This window comes from Buteo buteo, chromosome 1 (assembly GCF_964188355.1).
Source record: "Buteo buteo chromosome 1, bButBut1.hap1.1, whole genome shotgun sequence".
Classification (NCBI taxonomy): domain Eukaryota; kingdom Metazoa; phylum Chordata; class Aves; order Accipitriformes; family Accipitridae; genus Buteo; species Buteo buteo.
Window position 1 is genome coordinate 34005628 of NC_134171.1, and position 24033 is coordinate 34029660.

Consider the following 24033-nt stretch of genomic DNA (forward strand, 5'->3'; position numbering starts at 1 on the left):
GCAGTGGTAGAAACAAGTTATGGCAAAAATACAGAAGTCCACCCATAAAACTATGAAGATTTCACCTACTATATAAATACATTGCACAGAGTGACCAGGGCCTATGACTGCAAGCTGAAGCATATGAATAACATATCTCTAAAACTTGCATAATCACATGATGAATCTGAAATGTTAAGACAATAAATGTAATTCCCTGATAAGGCCAAGAGATAAGCAGAAAAGAACTTCCTGCTTATTCTGAAATGACAGAATGAATGCACTTTATTTTTTGGTGTATGGATATAATATGCAACAATAAAATGCAGTTTTTAAATAGTTCACCTTGGTTTTGTGTAGTGTTCTAAGAAACAGGTGCATAATTTAGTCTTTTCAGTCATTTCGTAGGCTGTCATTTCAGACACATGGTACAGAAATCAGCAACACACCTTCATTATCATGGATTATAAAATCAGCAAATTCAACATATTTAGACATTATTTCATCACACTCTAAATAGGGCAACACCCACCAATTCTTATTAGAAGTATAAAACGAGCAGTCCCTCCCATCTTTTTCAACAGACGATAGCAAAGACAATATTACTAGCATAGATGAACACACCACAGAAGTTAAAGATCTAACAGACATCTAGATTTGTACAAATCTCCTTTGCAGAATATAGAAAAATGGTGGATTTGGTGAAGGCCCAGAGTAATTTTAAAAAAAATTATCACAGTAAGTTCCATTGCTGGTGTTTGTCTTCTGTTCATTAACCCCAAGATCATAAAAACATGCATTAAGCTGTGTTGTGAGGAAACGTATATGGCAGACAACTGACTTGTTCAAGATCTTCATGTGAGACCCAGGAAGAGAACATAGTCCATAACCTTCTGCCTTACTTACAAAAACAGCTTACATAACCTGCCTTCTCCTGACTGCTTCCTTTACCCATCAAGCTTCCTGCTGGCCCCAGTTTTCCTTTTTTTCTCTCCAAATACATCCTTCTTCTATATTCTACTTTGTGAAAAGTACGTGATCTCTTTGGAAAAGTGCACCAACTAATATCTCTTCTTCAGTATTTATCAATTTAGTGTTGTTATCCATCTGTACCAACCCTAATCAGCAGTATAACTGGAAACACTTAGCACTGAATCTCTATTATTACCCCTCTTATCATCAGGAAAAAAAAAAGGAAAAAAAAGGAACCACAAATGCAATTTTATTAGAAATGTGACAGAAAGATATAGGTTACAAAGTTATTTAAAACACTTCAAAGTTACTCTAAATCCTTGCACACACACATATATATATATATTTATAGTCATTAGATATGCCAGGCCATCATACTTTACTCAATATTTCTATATTTGCAAAACCTGTATCAGAAAAGCAAATACCTATTTCAAAAAAATTATTGCCAGAGGATGAAATGCAGTTTATCACAAAATGAACCAACTCTGTGTAGCTACAGTGGAACTCCTTATAACAGCTTTTTCATAAAAAGTCAACAAATACTAGATTATGAACGTAAAGTCATGTAATTATTAGGAATTTTTAGTTTTTGTGGATCAGATGTTCACTATCAAAAAGCATAGTGGCTATAAAATGAGCTACAACTTCCGCTGATTTTTTTTCCATTTGAAGAAATATGAACATATATGAAAATAAAAATTAGGTGGCTTTGAAGAATTCACTGTAGCTTTTATATGCTAACTATTTTAATGCTGATATGCTTTTAACAGAACTGAAGCCATACGGTGTAGAGAAAGCACTCAGTTATGAATGTGCAGGAATGACTGCTATCAGATACATTTTAGTTTCCAATTACAAAAGAAAAATTGGAAAGTATCTACAACCTTTTCCTCTTAGAATGAACTCTCAAATAGTTGTACAGTATCTTTCATTCTGTACACTCAGAATGAAGGAAAATAAAAAATGTAAAATTATTTCTTTAATTGCAAAATGGAAAAAAAATCTGGGGCTAGGCAGAGAGTCATGAGAATTCTTGGTTCTGAACATTTCTTTATAACACGTGGTTGTAGGGTTCGGCATTCGGAAGATCTTGCGATGTCACGGAAAGTTAGAGGGTTAGTCGCAGCCTTGTGATGTACCTGTAATCCCGCCTCCCCTTATTAGTATAAAAGGAATTAACTGCGTAATAAAAGGCGGAAGTTGGCGCTCACGCTGTGTGTGTTATCTGTCTCTTTCCCTGGTCCGGGCCGACCAGTGATCTAAGCGTGGCACCTTGATATGTAGCGAACGCTACACGTGGTGGTGTTGCTTATTTCTTTCATATTCTCGCCCTTTGATTCAGTTCAGAGGGAGAAATTCATGTGGTATTTCTAAGCCATGTAATCATTTTATCTTTCTCCTGCTTACTTTTTAAATTTTTTTGTTTCAATGTAGCACATATGTAGGTTGTGACTTCAGAAACCTAAATAATGTAGAATTGGCTAGGCAATATCATGATATACGAGTCTCCAAGATATTATGAATTAAAGGTTGTTCCTACTCACTTTTCTGAGGAATCTGCAGATATGCTTATTTAAGTCAAATCTGTCGTTTCAAAACAACCGAAGTATTTTGTTTCTTCTTAGATTGCTTTTGTTAGCCAAGGAATAAACTGAAGATGTTACTGGACTGGAAATAGAAAAAAATGAAATAGACAAGACTATGTAACTAAGAGTACAGCATATCAAATATAATGTTAGAGGGACGTCCAGATTAAGCACTGTATTTGTAGATTGGTTGTGAAAGTGCATCTTAATTTCTTAGAGTGAAATAGTCCTTATGACCTTGCTAACTTCTGTGCTATAGAGACCTCTTATAAAATGGTTTTCAAAATTGGCTTTAACAGAGCCTGACTTCAAAGGGGACAATGAGAGAAATGTGGTCCTAGGGCTTCTAGGCAGGGCAACAGTGGTGCTCCTGATGTGTTTTGGTTGTGTGAAGTAAGCATGCTTAATAAACCAAAACTGGTTATGCCTCGTGGCTCCACCCCATCACTTTTTAGCACTAGGTTTGATACCAGTCACTAATATTTTACTAGAATGTAATACCTCGAGTGCATGTAAGAGCAAGTATTACAGACTGACGAGACAATACCAGTATCAAGAGGATTACTTTCCCCACCCCTACGGATGTGGGCAAGATTTACAACAGGGATCCTGTCTGTTCTTCAGCTGAGACTCAGGTGCTTTTCTGGGGTCTGACCAGGTTAGCTAATACCTAGCTCCCAGTTACTCTCTTCTTTCCTTTATTGCTTCTGATGGCTATTATGCTTGAGTGGATCATCAAAAATTGCTTTCTTCTTCACTGGTAGTGAATTGGCTAATCCTTGACCAGCTTAACACTTGGCTTTGGGGTCTTAAGTGACTGTGCCTCTGCCCTACACCTTCTTAATTTATTATCAGACCCCATAGGGATAAGTGGACAGTTTATCTTCCTGTATAAATCAACTTAAAACTCTTTGTTAATGGCTTAAGAGATCTTCCCAATCTAAAGTTATGCAAAGAAAGAAAAACTACCTTTAGTATAGTAGCCTGATAGTCACTGTGTAGCCATATTATGGTAGACTAATCATTTTTGGCCAGTTTAATTTTTGCAGCAAAAACCTCTTTGTCACAAAATCAGCAGAAAAGCAGACAATTACTATTTGAACCGAATGCCCTATTAATTACTGCCTTTGTTTCAGGGCCTTTAAAAATCTCTGTCCACAACTACTCCTCACATCCCCTCTGCCTCAGTAAAACTTTAATCCTTCAGTTCTTTTTGTCTCTAGTCCTTATGTGCTGTATTTTGTTTGCTTGCTTTCCTTTCTCTCTGGAAGAATAAAGTAAAATTAACAAGATAAAGCCAGCAGGTGTGCAAGGAAAAAAATCATCACATGTCTCTGACATAGCTTTCAATCCTAATTAAATTGGGCTATCTCAAAGATAATCCATTCAGTTTCTGTGAGGGTGAATTCATTAGCATGTCTGCTGATGGAAGCACTTATAACAGAGATCTTTGTAGGAGGAATTAGTTACTGTCAATCTAGAGGCTCATTAGCATTGATATAGGCAAAGTTGATTTTGGTTTTTTTTCATTAACAAGACATTTTTTAAGCCATATTAGCTTTGGCTCACAGTCATTCCCAAATCCTGAGATTTATTTTACAACAGTAGTGGAGAACCACCTACTGGAAATAATGCTTCTTGCCACGCCATCCATGATTCCTTAATGCTTATTGTATCTTTCTTCAGTCCCTCAGTCCCCACTCCCAATGAAAAATGGCTCTGAGGAGCTGGTGCTGTTTTATTTCTTTGAAGCACTTAAAACAAAACAAAACAAAACAAACACCCCACCCCCCCCGCCAAGTTTACAGCGAATTCCAGAAGAGGGACAGAAAATAAGAGGAGAAAAATCACGCTGCAAATGTCAAGCAGGAATCAGAGTAATGATGCTGTAAGCTCCTATGAGAGATATACTACCTATATATGACATGCCGTGGTAAGGAAAATATGCAGTTACGACATGTATATTATGGGGACTGTAATAAAGACATTGTTACTAAAACATACTAAAATCTATTTAATGTACTGTTTTTCCTTAACAGTGCATTATATTTTTACATAAGATTTTTTTTTCCCTGCAGGAAACAATAGGAATGAGGGAGATGTATTTTAAGAATAAACCACAACAACAAAAATGATAGTTATTGTATTAAGGCACTATTTTCTCTTATATTCTGCCTCCTCCTGCTGGGCAGTGGGAGGTATGCCACCGTGACAATATAAAGCCTCTTGCCAAGAGCAACATTGCCAATATCGTGCTGAATATCCAGACACGGTACCTGAGGCCAGGCTGAAAGGACATTAGTTAAAAGTATGATAAAAAAAAGCTCATAAATGACCCTCTTTATTAGCTGCAGAATTGCAAGACAGATGAAAAATATATATTCATTACATAGAGAGCTTCCATCAAGCTGTTGAAGATTCTTTTTAAAGTGTTTCAGTTATGGATATAAAGTCATTTAGCCTGTGGTAGAAATGGGAGAAAAATGCTGCTATAACAGGCAGTCTTGTGCTCACCTCTTTTGTGCACTACGTATTGTCCAGAACTATTCCTTTGATATGGGGGCATCTGCTGGAGAAAACAATATTTTTATTGAAACATTTTTATTTTGCGGGTTTTCCAATCATTTAGTTACTTTTCTAAATTACAGATAGATTAATGTGTCGTTGAAAAGGATGCATGTGTCGTTCATTTTTTGGTGGAGCAAAATACATTGGTGTAAGTACTAACAGAGGAGAAATGAGAGGTTAACTACATTTTCATGTAGTACCAGTAGAATGTTTCACGCCCAGGATGGGTTGTGAGGCCTATGTAAATATTTAATGCTTCTGCATTTTCTGTACTTCTGGCATCGCAGAAAAAGAAGGGTAAAAGGTAGAACAGACTACAAGGATTTCCACCTTTTCACCGCTGCATTTTCAGCTGTGACTCCCTACGGGAGACCAAACACAGACAGGAACAGGCTCTGCAAGTCGGTACTGCCCCAGACGAGGACAGGAGCTGATCCTCGCCCACGCTCAGGCTTTTGACGTGATCTTACCACTCTCCCAGTCAGGTAAAGCCCTTTACAGAGTTCAACGTCGTTTTCCTACTTCATTTTACGAGCAAAACGGGCCCGGCGCTTGGCAGGCCGGCGAAGGACAACGCGCTCACCCCGTCCGGCGGCCGGGCACTGCCCTGACTGGAAAAACTACCGGCGCCAGGAGGCCCCGCCCCCGCGCCTCGCGCGCTGACGATCCGCCGGGTCGGTCGCCGCCGACTGCGGCGTTCCGGTGCGCGCGTGCCCGCCGCCAGCAGGCGCCTGGAAGCGCGGGAAGGGCCGCCTTGCCGTCACGTGGCCCGGGGAAGGCGGTGCTTTGCGCGGCGCGGAAGGGCATGGCTGGGCGGAGGTTACTAGGTAACCGTGTGTATCCGTCCGCTGGGGCCCGCCTCCCGCACCCCGCGCGAAGTGGCGGCCAAGATGGCGGCGGCGGTGGCGGCCGCTGAGGCAGGGCTGTGAGTCCCTCCGCCAGCGCTGTTCCGCGGCGTTGAGCGAAGCGAGACCGCTGCTCTCCCCCGCTGCCCGACGGGGAAACGCTCGGCCGGGCAGCCCGGGGACCCGCGGGTAGTGAATCGGCGGTGGAGGAGAAACGGGGCCTGGGTGACCTCCCCTCCGCCGCGGGGTGAGCCGCCCTCTCCTCCCTCTGGCGCGGCGGGCTGCCCCCATTCTGTCGCCGGCAGCGGAGCGCGGGGAGAGGTGGGGGCCGCCGCTGGTGGGGCAGGGCCGCCTGGCTCGGCCCGGCCTTTGAGCCCCTGCGGGCCCGCGTGGGTGGGCACCCGGCCGGCGAGGAGAGGGGATTAGCCTCGCTGCCCGGCCCGGCCCGGCCCGGCGCGGCGGGGAGCGGGAGGGCGCCGGGACCGGCAGGCCCAGGGAAGCCTGGCGGTGCCAGCAGGTTGGGTGGGCCGCTCCCCTCCGCCCCGGGGAAGGTTGCGTTGCTCGCTCTCCGGGGAGACGCCGGCAGGGCCGCGGCAACGGCCGTGCTTCTGCCTGAGGCGCTCTGAGCGGAGCCCGCCTCCCCCGCCCCGGTGCCCCGCGGTTTGGGGCCGTGAAGGAGCGGGCTTTCCGCACGCCTCCTGGCCGCCCCCGGCCCGGGGAGCGCTTCGCCCGCCTCACGCTGCGGCTCGGCCGGCAGAGCCGCCGGGGGATCGCTCCGTCTGCCGGCCCCCTTGGCGGCGGCGACACCCGCCGGGCCTGGGCTCGGCGTCCCGCCGTGGAAGTGGACCAGGTCGGGCCGGCAGCCGGCGGGACGCCGGGAAAGGGCTGAGGTGCGCGGCTCGGCCCCGACTCCGCAAGCTGGTAGTGCTGGGCATACCTCCCTTGGTCCGGGTGTTGGGAGTTGGCAGTTCTCCTAGCGCCTTGCTCCTGTGAGGGCTGACCGGTGCAACAAGAGAGGCCTTGCTCCGTTGTCTGCTTCTGTTTGATGATATTGTATGGTTGGCTGTAGGCATTTAATGAGTTAATGCCAAGGTAATGCTCAGTGAGGAGCGCGTGTCTTAAAAAGCTAAACAGAAAGGTTTGATCCAATTTCAGTCTCTATGGCTCTATGATGACTTTTAGCAACTTTCTCTTTTCCATTTAATTTTTAATTTTCAAAAGTTTCTACGTGCTGGATTAAGTGCTCTTCAGAGCTCTTGAAGTTCACATGAATGCTCTAGAAAAAAAACCTCAAAAACATCTCCGCTGTAGAAAAAAAACCTTTTAAAATATGTCTTTGGTTTATTAGCATGTTTTGTAGTGATACTTCTGAGTGCTTTGTATATTGCTATTACAGGTACGAAATATGTTTTGCCGACAATCTTACATGTTTTGACTACAATCTTAGATGTTACCTTAAGTTGTCATTTGTGTAGAAAATATTCTTGAAAGTTTGGGGTTTTTTTTTCCCAAGTCCCTAGTAAATGTTGTCAGGCAGTATGCACATGGTCACATAGAGCTTTTATACAGATTCTATAATGTACATGAAGCTCAGATTAGTAAGGAGTTGCTGGAAATAGCATAATGGGAGGATACCAAAGCTTTTATAAGAGGATTTCTTCTGGAAATAGATGGTAAAATGAAAAGTAAGAAAAAATACAAATCAGTGAAGTGTGTGGGGGGAGGTGAAAAACACTGCTTCATCTGGGAAAGTTTAAGAAAAAAGCAGGCTGAACCTCTGTGTTTTTTTTAACTGAGTTGAAGGGTTAAAATAGCAGCATAGCTCTGTGATCTTAAGCTTAATGAATATAACTTACTTGGAAGTATCGAAGACTATAATATGAATGTTTAGAAACTTGCTGTCTCGGAAGGGCACAGTTCTGTTAGAACACTTTAAAATCTGTGTGCTGGAAGTAATCGGGATGTTGTTACTTTTGAGCTGTATTTATTAGGGTGCATTGGTGTATGCCTACTGTCCTTGTTTGAGAAAATTCAGAATGTTCCATCTGTGGCAGTGAATTTACTTCAGAGGTAATTGGACACTCCTACAGCAAAGGTAGTTGAAGATAGCTTTTGTGAAAGTTTTAAATGAAATCAATGTGAATAGGTATTTGTATTATATAAAGATGAATATTGCCACTTGTTTTTACAGTGGAAGGTAGGGAAAATCTTCTTTTGCTATGGTTTTAGTAGAATTGTATAACATGAGGATGAGGAAACGGCTTACTGAACTGGATTGTAAACCCAGATGGCCTCTGAATCTGGTCAACATGAACTCACTATGCTTAGTGGCATAGGTCAGGATAGAGTGCCATTTGAAGTGTTTGGTCTTGAACATCTACGAAGCTGAACAGTTTGTCTGTAACTGAAGAAAGTTTTTACAAAACACAGCTGTTTTCTAAAATAAGCTAAACTGATAAATATGCATTTGTTTTGAATGCTTGTCAAATTTACCTTGGGTTGCCAGGAGAGCTTCCCTGTGAACATAGGATGCTTGTGCTTCTACATGTAAACAAAGAAAAAGTGGAAGGGCATTATGTTCTTATTTGCTAAATAAATATGACAGTTCACCTGGGTGAAAGTTGCACAAAAGGTGTGGTTTTACAGTTGATCTGTCTGGGTTTCGCTCCTCCGGATGACATGGCTTTTATTTGCTTTCCTTGAGCCTACAGTTCTTATATAGTCATAAGGTTAGCCAGATCAGGGAGCTTATCCAGTTGAGAACTCATCTATTATTTTTTTTTAATTTCAGTTTTATTCGTTGGCTAGCTAGTTTATAGATGGTACCCTCTGACTGCACAGCCTAGTGGAGACTTCTGTTGGGACGAAGAAGGGAGTATGAATGAATGTGCAAGGACAGTAGGGGACAGATCTGCCAATTCCCAAAGGAGCAGGCACTTAACTATATCTGTGTTATGATTCTGATTGTGAGATGCAGAACCTGAATTACTCCTAACTGTGTTAGTGTGACTTAGGTTGGTACACTGCCGGGTGGAGATGTGGTTATGGTATAATGAGCATTCCTGGTAGATCCCCTTTCCTTAATGGTATAGTAATAGGCTGTGTTTGCATAAAAATACTGCTTTGTGCATGTGGGCCTACTGAGAGAGCTGTACTGTGTGATTTTGATTGAATACTATACCTAAGCAAGATAGGTGTACTAGTACAGCCTTTAAACTTAGTTCAGGATTAATCATTTTTTCTTCTGGAACTGATTATTAAAAAAAAAAACAAACCTTCTTAGATACTTCTTAATCTTAAGTTTTAGGTGATTTCTTCACATGCACTGTGTGAAATCTTGGCCTGAAAATTAGTAGTAGATAGGTTGCAGTAAAATGTTAGAAATAAATGATCCTTTTTGATATAATCCTATAAAGCTAGGATTATGTCCTAATGTAGCAGTTAAACCTACTCGGAAAAAGTAATTCTCTGCAAGACTGTTTTTCTTCTACATCTGTAACAGAACTTTGTAGCTGTTACAAAGAAAAAGTTTGTAGTGTTGTGCAGTGGAACCCTGCCAGCAGCACTTAGGCTACACAGTTTTTATTGCAGCCTGAGAGTATACACAGTTATGTATTCTTCACCTTTTTGAACAGGATAATTTAATTTTACTGCTGTAAAGGAATACTTTGTTTCTGATCTTTCAGCTTTAACAACTTTTTTAGTAACACAGTTCAGTAAATGGGGTTTAGTTTCCTAAAACAGCCTTGTGTTTGCATTTTACAATGAGTATGTAGTTGTCATCTCAGATTATGAATCTTTAAAATATTTTACATAAACTGATTTTAATACAGCACATTTCTTTCAACTATTTCTTTTAGAGTCTTTTTATTGATTGCTTGTCATGGCAACAGGAGGTGGTCCCTTTGAAGAAGGCATGAATGATCAGGACTTGCCTAGCTGGAGCAATGAGAGCCTTGATGACCGGCTGAACAACACGGTATAATTAATTTTATCTTTCAATTGCCATTTTATGCTGGTTGTTAAAATTACCAGGTAGATTCTGATAGTGGCAGGTAACAATGCAAAACCCTAAGCTTTGTCAGTACAGCTTTACAGGTAAGTGTCTGCAAAACAAATAAAAATAATTGAGGTAGAAGTAAGCAAGCAACAAGTGTAATTCAGAGGTTGTGAAGTCTGGATGTGTTTATGGGAAGTGTTTTGGATAAATAAAGTAGCTAGACACAAAAGCAAAGTTCTAAACAACTGAAGAGTCTTCAGCAAAGAAGAAAAATACAGTTTTAGCTTCATTTGAAATTAATTTAATGCATTGTAGGATGAAATGGGTTTAAAATTTCCTGAAAAGCTATTTTTAATTTATGCAGTGGAAAAAATTATATTTTGTAATGTGATGTTTGCTCTAGAAGACTTAGTGCATATTTTGATATTGCTTTTTATTTTTACATCTCAAATGGAAGCAAACTCTTTTGCTGAATTAAAACATTTACTTTTTATCTATGTGGATAAAAAAATGACTTTTTTTCTTTCCTCTCTTTCCCCTTAAGGACTGGGGAAGTCAACAGAAGAAAGCAAACAGATCTTCAGAAAAAAACAAGAAAAAGCTTGGTGGGGAAGCTGAAACAAGGCTTACTAATGATATATCTCCAGAATCCTCACCTGGGATGGGACGACGGAAGACCAGAACTCCTCATAGTTTTCCTCATGCTCGATATGTGACCCAGATGTCTGTTCCAGAGCAGGCTGAACTAGAAAGGCTTAAACAAAGAATAAACTTCAGTGATCTGGATCAGGTTTGTGTGAATACTAGCTCCTGCTATAAATATGACTATAAAATTTATTTAGCTATCTCTTAATAAATTGACAGATGAATAAAGAAAGCTTTCATAAGTGATTAAGTTAAAAAAAAAAAAAAGCTTATAGGCACCATGGGAGCCAAATCAAAATTCTGATTTTGAACTTGAGAAAATTATGGAAAGTTCAGAACCATGGCATTCCTATGCTTAAGAGTATGCTAGCTGTCTTCACTTTCTTCCTCTCAATCAGTAACAAATTCCTGTGTCCTCAAATCAGTATTTCTTACTCATCATACTTGTCTGTCACTTGAAAATATCTGTTACCTTATTCTGAGAATCTGTTCTTGAAGTGCCAGTTTGTGATTCTGAACTTTGTTATCCTTGTGGATTAAGCAGAAGAGTAACATTAAAAACTTCTCAGTAGAGTGTAGAGAAATGTATGGCATGAATTCTTGAGCCATAACTGCTTCTTTGGGAACAAGGCACATTCATACCCTTGTCCAAAACAGTGAAAAGTATGAGGGTTTAATTCTTTGGTGACAAGGCATAAATTTGTGCTAACAGTTTCAGAATAGAGGCTTGTTAATATTTGCCAGAGTTTGTTGTTATTGTGTTTGGGTAGTGAAGATTCTTTCAGATGTGAATCATTGCTTTGACTTAGAATACAGAATATAAAGACTGGGCATAACTTCCTTCCCAACTGTATGTTATGGCAACAAGTTGCTATTCAGAAGGTTCTAAACAAAAGCTGAAGTTACGAGGTATCATATTCTGCAAGTGAATGTGTTGCTCTTTTATTATTATTATTCTCTCAAACGTACCTGGAGAAGTACAATGCCTTTCGCTATAGTAAAGGTGGAGGCCACAGCCAAGGATGAGAAACTAAACTCTGAGGAGCTGCAGAACCCTTTTGCTTTTCAGCTGTCCTGGGAGGGTGGGCTTGCTTTCTGAAAGCTATAGGCAAAAATCACCAGCACTGTCTTTAGCTGGCTTTTGGCTAGTTGGTGACTAATATAAGGTAACTTTAAAATCAGTCTAATAATACTGCAGAACTGGTAATCCAAGCAGTGAAACGAATCGGTGTTGAGAACATATTGGAGGAAAAAAATAAAGCAATTGTTCTTGTTTTTTGTTTGTTCGTTTATAGAGAAGCATTGGAAGTGATTCTCAAGGCAGGGCAACAGCTGCTAACAACAAACGTCAACTTAATGAAAACAAAAAACCATTCAACTTCCTGTCGCTGCAGATCAACACTAACAAAAGCAAAGATCCTGCTTCAGGTTCCCAAAAAAAGGAAAGCGGGGTATCAGTGCAATGTAAAGAGTTGTTTGGAGCTGCTCTAAGCAAGGATTTCTTGCAAAATCGTCAAGTCTCTGCTCAAGATGATGGAAGGGGAGAACCAGCTATGGATAGTAGCCAGGTATTTATATAGCCTATAAAGTCTACAGAATATTGACTCTTAGAAAGATTTTAATTACCTTGTTACTTTTCAGTGCATCTTTCTAAATTTCAAAAAAGTGTAACTGTTAAATCTTTACTGGAAATACTTATCCTCCCACTGTTCTAAAAGGCAACTTGAGGAATATGTGAAACCAAACTTAATCATGTATTGTTCTTTAGAAATTTGTTTATTGGTAAGAGAAGCAGTATTAATTTTCATCTTAGAGATGGTTCTCTCTTATACAGTTCCAGAAAATAATCTCACAGTTGAATATTTTCATATGTTAATGAGCTCAGTTCTGTTTTAGCCTATGGTGACAAGAAGCCCTGTGCTTCAGCCCTGCAACTTCACGCATGCCTAAATCTATCCTTATAAAAGCTGTTGACTTTCAACCAGTTGCAGAAGTGTGCTTATAGGATTGAAAGTACTAGTATGTCACCCCTTTAATTACTATTTTGCTGTTGCTGTCACCATGTCTTGTGCATTAAATACATTAAAGCTGTAGCTGAATGCATTCAGTAACTTCAGTGTCTTTACAGATTGTGAGCAGACTAGTTCAAATTCGCGACTATATTGCTAAGGCCAGCTCCATGCGGGATGATCTGGTAGAGAAAAATGAAAGATCGGCCAATGTTGAGCGTTTATCACACCTTATAGATCACCTTAAAGAGCAGGAGAAATCCTATCTGAAATTTTTGCAAAAGATGCTTGTAAGTTTGAGAACATAATATATTTGTTTCTGCACTGTAAGCTTTTTTTAGGAGTTGACCATTGATGTTTTGATGGTGCTACTGGGGGTGTTTGTTTTGATATGTAGTACCTTCCATAGTTCATTTTTACTGCCCCTTTATATAGCTTTTGATTTATGCCAATGAAATATTTCAGGCTAGAGAAAATGAGAAGGATGATGTTCGGACTATAGATTCAGCTGTGGGATCTGGTTCTGTAGGTGAGAGCACATTGCTAAACATTGATGTGCAGTCTGAAGCTTCAGATACCACGGTAAGCTGTCTTTTAGTAATTAAGGTGCTAGAAATGGAGACTTTGTTTTCGTGATTGTTGTGATAGTGTCATAATCTGCAGTTCAATTAAAATAGTAAATCCCCAAACACTCTGTTCAGGAGGTGTTCATGTATGTGTGGATTTTTTTAAATTTTTTTTAATATGTGGAAAAAATTAATGATTCTGTCATGACAACAATATTATCTTGATTAGTTTTTAAAAAATCTTTAGTCTTTCTTGAAAGTGAAATGACAGGTTAAATATTTACTTTGGCAGAGCATCAACTGGTTTGGTGTAGGAAGGAATAGTTTTCTACACAGTATTTCATCTATAAGTTTGTTTCTGTTAGTGGGGAAAACTTGCTGGAGTTGGGTTAGGAGAGGGTTAGAAATGAGTATTAGTGGGCCATTGCCCAAACATGTTTCTAGTGATATGATAGAAGTATTGACCTAACACAGAAGTTTCTTTCGTTCTTTTGGAGATGAGCACCTTTTAGAAAATGTGCTCTGAATTTAGTTGAGATACGCAGACAATCTTCCTTTCAATTTATAAAAGCTTTTATATTAATGTGGTAAACAATTCTTGTAGTAGATACAAAAACTTATGTTTTACATCTTCCAATAGTACTATACTGAGGAAGAGTGAGTACTAGAGAGCTGGTACTCCTTTGGCCAGTTAGTACACTGAATGTTCTACAGATGAGGAGAGTTTACGTGCTTGGAAGTAAAACAGCAGTTAAAACATTAAGAAGTTTTTTTAATAATTTTTAGCTTTGGAAGAACTCTTTCTATCCCTGTGGAGAAATTAAATGATGGACATAGAAGATGTACTTTTAATTTTTAAAACAAACTAATGGAAAAATGCAGAAAAAGACCAGTACAGTTTTTATGAAGTATGCATGTAAACTTGCATTTTTCTTCATCTTTGCAAAATGGGGATTAGTTTTATGTTTGGCTTTTCATTTTGCATCTAATTTCTCTGTACATGCAGCTTAAATATACTACACGGAGAATGAATACTTCTAGTCTTATAAGGTTGGTTTGCTATATGGAGCCTTATTGTTACGAAGATTCCTAAGAATGACTAAAAATGTTTTTGCTTTTTAGTAGATTTTATTTGATACTAGTTTTCATTATTCGACAAGGTACAAGTGGGTAGGTTTGTAACTTAAAAATGCATGCTAAGTTGGAGCACATGTTCAAAATCTGACATACTAAACTATTTAATAAAGGAGGTATCTTTTAGTTTGAGCATTCGGCCCTGCATTGAGGACAAACTAGGGAATTCAGCTTCACAGGAACAGGTTACAGACATTGATGTTACAGCAAGCCCTAAAGGGAAAAGTGACAGAGCTGCCCTGAATGACAGGGAAATGTGGCCTTGTAGGATTAATAGCCAAGAACATGGATTGTCTTCAAAGGTACACTTCAAAATATTACTTTAGCCTCAAATGGGGTTTATACATGCTGATTTCCTCCCCCCAGCCCCCACCTTGTTAACTGCTTCAAATGTATTTGTTACTTACAGTGAATGTTCCCATTTGGCCTGCTTATCTGTATCCAGCTGTCTTTTCATTGAATGAATTTTCTTTGCCTAGATTTTTTTTTTCTTTAAATAGAGATGTTTGACAACTTTCCCTTCTGAAGTATCAACATTGACAGAGAAAGTACTACAACTACATATAACTCTGTACAGCAGGTGTTCTGATTTTATGTAGATGATCCTTCCAATTTTGCTGTTCTCTTTCTGGGAAAATGTATTGTAAACGTGACTTCTGGACACTTGTCGTGTTTACACCAATAGTCTGCCAATGCAAATTTAAGCTAATACCATATAGAGAAAATAAATTAGAGAGTAGTAGCCTTAACTTGTTCCGCAAATGTTTTTGTATAGCTGTTTATATAAATATTTGGTTGGAAGGGGGAAGACTAAGGGGCTTGGAGTCTAAAACTTCTTTTGTTATTTGTTACCAGCTTTTCTATAGCTAAGTTCGAATTTTTTTTTTCCATAAAATAAAAGGCTTATATGTTTTGTCAAGCTTATTAGTCTAAATGTAGAACTAAGCTTGAAAAATTTGCTATGTGATTTTAATTAACTCAAGCAAATCTGGTACTTTTAGATAAAGCTTGGATTATATAATAGGTGGGCAAGACTGAGACACATCCCCTTTTTCCCTTCCTTCCCTTCATTCGTTCCTGTGTTGATTTCATTGTGTACTCTATTTTGCCTCTACTCTGCTTTTTGTATATAAAAATGAAGGGTTAACAGAAATTATCAGTGCCAGCTGCAGTGCATGTTTTAGTGACACTTTGAGAAGTTTAGAATTCTGGATGTGTTCTCCTTTCTCTGCTGGAAAGTTGAGCATTTCCTGGCACCCAGAACTAGTTAATAAGATGCCTGCTTCTATTCTGACATTTGATGCAGAATTTTTGGACTGAGAGAATTTTGTACTTCAGGAATTCAGCACTATGTGGAGAGAAGATGATGCTTTTAACTTAGTAATGTTCTTTTTAAATACTTGTCAACTCCTAACAAAAAGGAGGCAAAATTTTCCATGATTTTATCTGCATAGTGCGATAATCAAACTTCAAACAAGATCAAAATCTTAACTGTAGATGTCTCATTAAAATACTTAATTTGCCGACCATCCTTGAAAAAAAGTTTTGAGGCAAATGTCCAGCTTTTAATTAGGATAGGATGAGGGCAATAACTTAGTTTTACTACATTTTTACTGCTAAATATGCTTTTGTTCCTTCAGATCTATTTTCATGTGTTTGGAAATATAGTATAGGGGGGATTCTGTGCATGTTTTTATTTTGAAATTGGTTTACCTAAACTGGTCTATTTTAGTATCTATGGCATAAATGTTGCATACAAAACTAAACACATTAGAGAAGAATAACTGCCCAAAACATTTTGCTGAAAACTTAGAAATTTTAGGCCAGTAAATCAGTCTAGATCTTGTATTAAATGTAGCTCCATGATGCTATGCCTTATCTTGCTTAGTTTACTAGTCTTATAGCTTAATATCCTCTTATATGATTTAAAAGACAGAGGGATGTTTGGGTTAGTCTTTGGGACATGTTAGGGTAGCTGACTGGATTTCTAAAGAAAACTTAACTCCCAGGAGTGGTAACCACGTCTTGGTGGTACAGGCTTCTCCCTGTTGGAAGTCTAAAATTTTTAGACTGAAAAGGACTACCGGAAAGGTGAAGTTGTTTCATTGTCACCTTTTTACACTTATCAGGCTATTTGGTTCTGTTAAAGTCTTGCTTGTTTTGACACTTCTGTCCCTAGTACTCAACAAATAAATTGTCATGATTACGGTAACGTTCTTCCATATATTGCAGGCCAGGGATCCTCAACAGGAGGCTAAAGAGGAGTTGGAGAACTTGAAGAAGCAGCATGATTTATTGAAAAGGATGCTGCAACAGCAGGAACAATTGAAGGCTCTTCAAGGAAGACAGGCAGCTCTTCTTGCTTTGCAGCATAAAGCAGAGCAAGCAATTGCTGTCATGGATGATTCTGGTATGTGGAATGATGGTGTCTTTGATAGCATGTTAGCATGCTGATTGAATGATTAAACTGGGATTGTGGAATACACATTAAAAAGTCTTTTTTTTATAATGCATTTTTTTAAAAATTTACTGCAAAGCTTCTATTTCTGAAAAGAGTTGACAATGTAACATTGTAAAATGATGTGGCAGCTAAAAACCACACAGCTGATTTCTGTGGTTTACTTGTAAAATCCTAAGAAGTGTGGGGTTTTCTCCTAAGAATTGGTCTACCATGTCAGATTAGGAGTCTGCCTCTCATTTCCATCATTGTACCAGGCCTTTGAAGGAAAGAATCGGAGTGGGGTATACAGAGTCTTCTCTCACTTTCTGCATCCTTCTGGCTATTGGCAGTTGGTAGTTTGAGGTTTTTTTGCTTTTTTATGGGATTTTTTTTTTTTGGTGGCTAGTTGCTTGACAGTTTAATAGCCATTGGTAGACCAATGGTTTATCCAATAAAAGAAACGAGGAGGTTGCTAGAGCAGTTACATAAGTAAATATGAAACGAGAACTCTGAAATTCTATGGAATGTGAATTGGGGGCATGATTCTGATAATAGAGCACCACCATTATGTTATAACCTTCAGTTTTAAAAGCATTCTTCTAATTGGTGTTCATATATTCCCAACTTTTCAAAAATTATCTCTGGGACAGAGACGTCTTTTTGTATCTCCTTAAAGGTTGTCAGCAGAGTTGTTTTCTCAAGAGTTCAATCTTAAAAGGGAGACAGTTGTCCTTGATTTGTGCACTGCTGACATGTGAATTATCTTTTGTTTGTTGGAAACTCGTCCTGCCCTCCACCCCTCCCTAAATCCTGTTCAGTTTTCTTTGGAAATGGAGTACAGTTATGTGTGCAGTTGTAGGGAATGATATTTTTGCACTGAGCAAGCTCAGATTTAGCCTGTGTTACTATTCCATGACTCTTCCCCGTAAGAGTTGCCATTAGGCTTGATTAGATGGTATATGGGTGTCCTGGTGTCAGCTGGTATAGAGTTAATTGTCTTCCTAGTAGCTGGTACAGTGCTATGTTTTTGAGTTCAGTATGAGAAGAATGTTGATAACACTGATGTTTTCAGTTGTTGCTAAGTAATGTTCAGTCTAAAGTCAAGGATTTTTCAGTTTCTCATGCCCAGCCAGCGAGAAAGCTGGGGGGGCACAAGAAGTTGGCACAAGGCACAGCCAGGGCACCTGACCCAAAGGGGCCAAAGGGGTATTCCACACCATGTGACATCACATCTAGTATATAAACTGGGGGGAGTTGAGGCAGGGGGATTGCTGCTTGGGGATTAACTGGGTGTCGATTGGCAGGTGGTGAGCAATTGCATCATTTGTATATTCCAATCCTTTTATCATTACTGCTGTCACTTTATTAGTGTTATCAATATCATTATTAGTTTCTACTTTTTATATTCTATTAAACGATTCTTATCTCAACCCCTCGAGTTTTACTTTTCCTGATTTTCTCCCCTATGCCACTGGGTGTGTGTGTGGGGGGGAGTGAGTGAGCAGCTGTGTGGTGCTTAGTTGCTGGCTGGGGTTAAACCATGACAATGGGATAGCAGTTCTTACTACAGTTAGTTTTTGTATTTAAAATAGCTTAATTTGTGGAAATATAAGCATTGGTTTCTACATTTTACAAAAAGTCTCTCTTTAAGGTTCCTTGCTTTTATGAGCTCCTCTTTCTGCTTTTTCTCCTGTCCTTGATTTGATAGACTATAGGAAAGAAGGTGGGACTAGTTAAAACTCCAGATTTTAGTGTAGGAAGAGAAGCAGAGAAGTTGGTAGGTAGAGAGCTTTTAGAAAGCTACCACAGGAGCAAGAGAAGCAAGTGCCTTTGAAAGGTGTTTCCTTGTTTCTTAAATGATTTTCAGTAATTGCTTTTCTGCTATCTGCTCTGCAGCAGTAGACCTGTGATGGAATCTGCTTTCCCTTCTTTCCTCAAATATACAAAACACCATCTTGATGAGGAGTGGGTAGATGAAGTGGGTAGAAAATGGGATTACTTATGATAAATTAGATTATTTTTTTTTTAAATTCTTTGGTGGTGCTTTTACTTGTTTCACATTTCCACTTATGTCACTCTTAATAATGGTTTCTTGCTGCTGTTTCTGTTGACTGACTTCAAGGTGTGGTATGTGCCAGAACTGTAGGGTAGGAAATGTAAAGATTCAAATTCAACATAGGGCAAAAAAAATGTTTTAAAACTTGAGAATAGTAAAACTTTATTGTGCAGGTAACAAAGTCATGATCGATGGGGAAAATAAGTAATATTTGTGCTTGATTTTTCTTATGAAGTGTTGATTCCTATTTGGGAACAAAGAAAGAGTTATTTGGATCTCTCAACTGCTGGTTCCATGTCTTACTACTGTTTGAGGTTTCAGGGAGGGGAAAAAAGCTTTCTTTTTAATGTATTCCTCTCATAAAGCTTTTTGAAGGACAAACCCCCAAGACTCTGTTTGCAGCTGTAAAGATTACAACTTATAGCAAGATGAGAACTTGGTGTCCTGTTCATTTATTATTTTAAGGAAGTAAAATTACATGCACTGTTCTTAGTTTGGCTATACTGAGTAATAACAATTTTGTTTCGAACAAGCAAAACATTTCCATCAACCCTTGGTTCCCTTCATTTTGCTCTGACCTTTTTAGCAAAACACAGAACAGACTTACAAAGTCCTTTGTATGGTTCTTCACAAAGGAACTGTGAGTTGGCTTGTTAGAATTTCCATAATGAGGTAACTTTTCAAGAGTAAAACTGGTGGGAAGGACACAACATTAAAAATAATTGCTGTATTTTAAGAGTTGCAGTATATTGATGTTCTTGTTAAACCAAACAATTTCATAAAATAGCCTTTATTTCATCACTATGGAAAATATTTACATTTCTTCCTCCTTCTGTATGCTAGTTGTAACAGAGACTACAGGTAGTGTTTCAGGAGTAAGCCTTACATCAGAGTTGAATGAAGAATTAAATGACTTAATTCAGCGCTTTCACAACCAACTTCATGATTCTCAGGTCAGTCCTTGGATTGCACTGTATAAGTTTTGCCATTGTCCATTTTTTTTACTCTTTTGAACAGTGCAGTTAAATGTTTGTCTTGCTTATTTTGTGTGCATTTGGTAGTGGAGTAATTAGGATTTCCCCAAACTTGAAAGCTCAGCATTTTTGTGTTCCGAAGAGTTATTGGCTGACCGATCTATGCTTTCTGTCCCACAGTTTTTCGTGAAAGTCCTGAGAAGTAGTTTCTGTATTGTAGTATAATTGTATATTAACTCAGTATATAATTGTGATATTGCGAGAGTTTTCAGTATTGGTTTCCCTTTGTAATGTTCTTGGTTCTGGTGTTGAGCTAGCAAGCCTATAAGAGGGCTTTTTTTTCTTACAATTTGTTTGGTTTTTTCATAGTATTCTGAATAAAATGAAATTACTCTTTTTAGACACAATCTGTGCCAGACAATAGAAGGCAAGCAGAAAGTCTTTCACTTACCAGAGAGATTTCACAAAGCAGAAATGCTTCAATGTCCGAACACCTGTCAGATGAGAAGGTGCAGCTTTTTAACAAGATGAGAGTGTTGCAGGGTAAAAAGCAAAAAATGGACAAACTGTTAGGAGAACTTCATACGCTTCGTGACCAGCATCTAAATAACTCTTCTTGTAAGTAAATATAGGCAGAATTGTATCTTTTCTAGAACACAACTTTTTCAGTGTGCATGTTTGTAACATGGTCTTTCAGCTTGCAACTGGTTAATGAAATGTGGGTGATAAAGCTATGCTGGGGCAATATTATGTAAATGTTTTTTAATGCTGTGTAAGTTTCTGTCTTAATGGAGAGCTCTACAAGTAATGATGATGAGTAGCACTTAGGTTTATAACATTATCAAAGTTGACTGATGTGATGATGGGATTTTTTTCTTCAAGGCTTGTCTGTGACACATCTGCCTTGTGGAGTGTAACACATGAACTTGAACTTTTGTATTTTTATCACAGTACATCTGTATTTATGTACTCGACACTTCAGATGTTAGTAGCTTTATGGCATTATGGGGTTTGCTTGTCCACTGTCAAAAGGCTTTCTCATGCACTAGGCACAGGGACTTCAATCATAGGCCATACCAAAGGAACGTAACTGTCTGAATGGACTAGAGTTTTGGCCTGTTGCTTAGATGGCTTTTTTTTCTTAAAGTCTTGCTGTGGGCCTACTTGCTGCTTTTGCTTTCTATTTCTAGAAGTATATTTGTACTGGTGAAGTTTGTCCTACAGCTGGAAACTTCTGAGGGGTTATCACAGTGTATTCTGGTTGACATTAAAAAATGAGGCACTTGAAGCATGCTCCTGGAGAAGGGCATCTAATTTAATAGTTACATTACCATACCCCCATCTTTCTACATGTACTTAATGCATACAATATGAACATATTTAGATATGATTTCACGTAGCTGGAAAAAGCAAACATCAAATCTCAAATCTATGTTCTACAGCATATGGATAAAAGAGCAAAGGAAAAAAATTGATAGGATTTTTCTTTTTATCATGTTTAAATGTTAAATTTCAAAAGAAGCAATTCAGCCATAAATAAACCCTTGAAAGAACACTTTGGGCGGATTCACAGCATGAAAGCTTCCAATAAAGTTCAATAAAGCTAAAAGGAACTGACTGAAGGCTTGTTTACAAAAGCTACTTATTACTCTATGCCTATTGGCGTTGAATGCCATGAAACTTAAGACAAAAGCTTTTGTTCTTCTAAGAAAAGAAGTTATTAACTGCTGGTTTGTGTGTTGGTAATATTTTCTGTACTTACAATTTAATATAATTTAGTTAAGCGGGTTCCTTTTTGCAAGTTGTTCTTATGAGCTATATTTCTTTTCTGTAGTTTTTCCTGGTTCAGGTTCTCCTCAAAGGAGTATTGATCAAAGAAGTACAACTTCAGCTGCTTCTGGTCCTGCAGGCATAGTGACTGTTGTCAATGGTGAATCAAATAGCCTGGCATCTGCTCCCTATCCTCCTGATTCCCTGGTTTCTCAGAATGAGAGTGAAGAGGATGACAATCTAAATCCAACAGAAAAGCTTCAGTAAAAGTTCTTTAATTTTTTTCATAATGTGCTTTAGTGATTTTGAGTGTTACTTTTTTAATAAGTTCTGCGTTAAGAAGCCATTTCATATTTTAATCTACTTATTTTAGTATTATAGACCATTTAGTAAATGGTCCAAGACAGTTAAATGAGTTCAGAGCTTCAAGCAGAATGTTCTTACAGCTAGGAAAATGGCAGTAAACTTTTAAGAACTTTAAATTATATATATGCTTTTGAACTCTACATAATTTGATTAATATGACAAAACGCATAGCATATTCTTTTTTTCTCCTCAGGAAGCTAAATGAAGTTCGTAAGAGGCTGAATGAGTTACGTGAGTTAGTTCACTACTATGAGCAAACATCTGATATGATGACAGATGCTGTGAATGAAAACACTAAGGAAGAGGAAGAAACAGAAGAATCAGAAAGTGATTCTGAACAAGAGGATCCACAGCCTGTTACAAATATTAGGTTGTCATATTTTTTGTCATCCTGAATCTTTATAGCTAAGATGTAGGTTTTGTGAAGCAATACATTATTTCAGTCAACCAGAAGTAACTTAATTCTGTGACTACATTAATTTTCCAGAATTTTAAATTTGAAGTAGCTTTCTTATACAGATGATTAATAATAAACTTGTCCTTGGTAATTTATTTATACAGCAAATGTAGATTAGATTGGACATTTAGAAATTCACTATAAGAGACTTCAAAATCTGTAATCCCTTTGGGTTTAAGCACTGAATTATGTGTATGGAATTCCACTAGAAGGTTAACAGGCCTAGACTGGAGAATTGGAATAAAAACAAACTTCAGTTTAGAGAGGCATTTAGAGCTTTAGTCTACCACGGCAACTGTGTGCATCAAGAATCTTCACTGCAGAAATGAATACTAATTTAGCTGTTAATTATATACAGCTTTTGTAATATAGACATATACCTTGAAAGCCTCTTGCACTGTTGTAGATCTAGCAGGGATAATTCATAGCTGCTTCTGATTGCTATAAAAAAAAAAAAAATCATCTATTGGAGAGGTGGGTATTGAGAAATTCCAAATGTCTGGACTGATTTTATATGGGGTTGATTTTTTTTTTTAAGAGTCAGGACACATTCCTATAAAAGCCTGTTAATAAAATGGCTGATGTAAAATTCCATCGATATCAGTCCTTAAAAGGTTAACATGAGTAATGTATTTTACCCTAGAAACCCTCAAGGAATCAGTAGTTGGAGTGAAATAAATAGCAACTCAAATGTACAGTGTGGTACTAATAACAGAGATGGAAGACATCTTAATACAGACTGTGAAATAAATAACCGATCTGCTGCTAATATAAGGACTCTAAAAATGTCTTCTACTCTAGGTATGTTCTAAAATTTTGTAATAATTTTAAGTCTTTAGTGCAAATACTTCTGGTAGCCACACAGAATTTGGGAGAACCTTGTTTGATGAGCAAAATGTTCAAGAGTGTAATCATTAAGCTGATATTTTTCTAATGTCCAGTAATTATAGCGGACTTCAGAATTTCAATAATGTGTCATTGGTACTGTTTTGTTTCCTCCTCTCCCCACCTCCAGACTGTCATAATAGGGAGGGTGAAAAAGACATTGACCTACCCCAAGGTGAAGATGATGAAGTGGAAGAAGATAGAGTTAGTGAAGATTCCATATCTAGTCACAGAAGCAGCCTGGGTGATGCTGCTGGCGATGCTGAGTTTGAGCAGAAGATCAATAGGCTTATAGCTGCAAAACAGAAACTTAGACAATTACAAAACCTTGCTGCTATGGTGCAGGTATTTTATAAATATAAATCTGTGCACAAAAATGTAGCATTCATTATTTCATGTAATGTATAACTTTTAATAGGGGGGGAAAAAAACTCTGCTTAGTGTAACATTTAAAATGCCCATTTTTAGGCTGGAAAAAAGAGATACTGTTTAATTTTTCTGAAGTCAAAGGTGATACTTCTGAAGTTCAAATCTGGAATTTTTGGGGGGGATGCTAACCTAACAGAATAATAGCCTTAATGCTTAACCTTAGCACTGGATTACAAAATATGAACCAAGAAGTTTAGTATTTTTTTAAATAATATCGATCTATATTTTTAAGCTTATAATGAATATTCATCAATATTAGTGTTTGAATCCTAGGGTTTGCAACATCGTTCAATCAGTGAGGAAAAATTACTTGTTTTCAATTAAAATCTTCAGATGTTGGAACATGTTC

At 38.3% G+C, this 24033-nt stretch overlaps 1 protein-coding gene across 18 annotated transcripts in view; it reads left to right on the forward strand.

Annotated features, from left to right (window-relative positions):
* The first annotated feature begins 5916 nt into the window (after positions 1–5916).
* PCM1 (pericentriolar material 1) overlaps positions 5917–24033 on the forward strand; it is a 45753-nt gene continuing 27636 nt past the window's right edge. For 12 of the 18 annotated variants that reach the window (XM_075026921.1, XM_075026967.1, XM_075026942.1 and 9 more), the window contains exons 1-13: positions 5976–6200; positions 9814–9932; positions 10498–10743; positions 11894–12166; positions 12727–12897; positions 13073–13189; positions 16540–16717; positions 19647–19756; positions 20179–20395; positions 21612–21810; positions 22107–22283; positions 23014–23171; positions 23386–23600. In XM_075026921.1, the coding sequence (XP_074883022.1) occupies positions 9837–9932; positions 10498–10743; positions 11894–12166; positions 12727–12897; positions 13073–13189; positions 16540–16717; positions 19647–19756; positions 20179–20395; positions 21612–21810; positions 22107–22283; positions 23014–23171; positions 23386–23600 (2157 nt within the window). In that variant the 5' untranslated portion in view covers positions 5976–6200; positions 9814–9836. Of the gene's footprint in view, positions 5936–5975; positions 6201–9813; positions 9933–10497; positions 10744–11893; positions 12167–12726; positions 12898–13072; positions 13190–16539; positions 16718–19646; positions 19757–20178; positions 20396–21611; positions 21811–22106; positions 22284–23013; positions 23172–23385; positions 23601–24033 lie in introns of those variants that run through there. The other 6 variants (XM_075026989.1, XM_075027020.1, XM_075027021.1 and 3 more) reach the window with 3 other exon arrangements.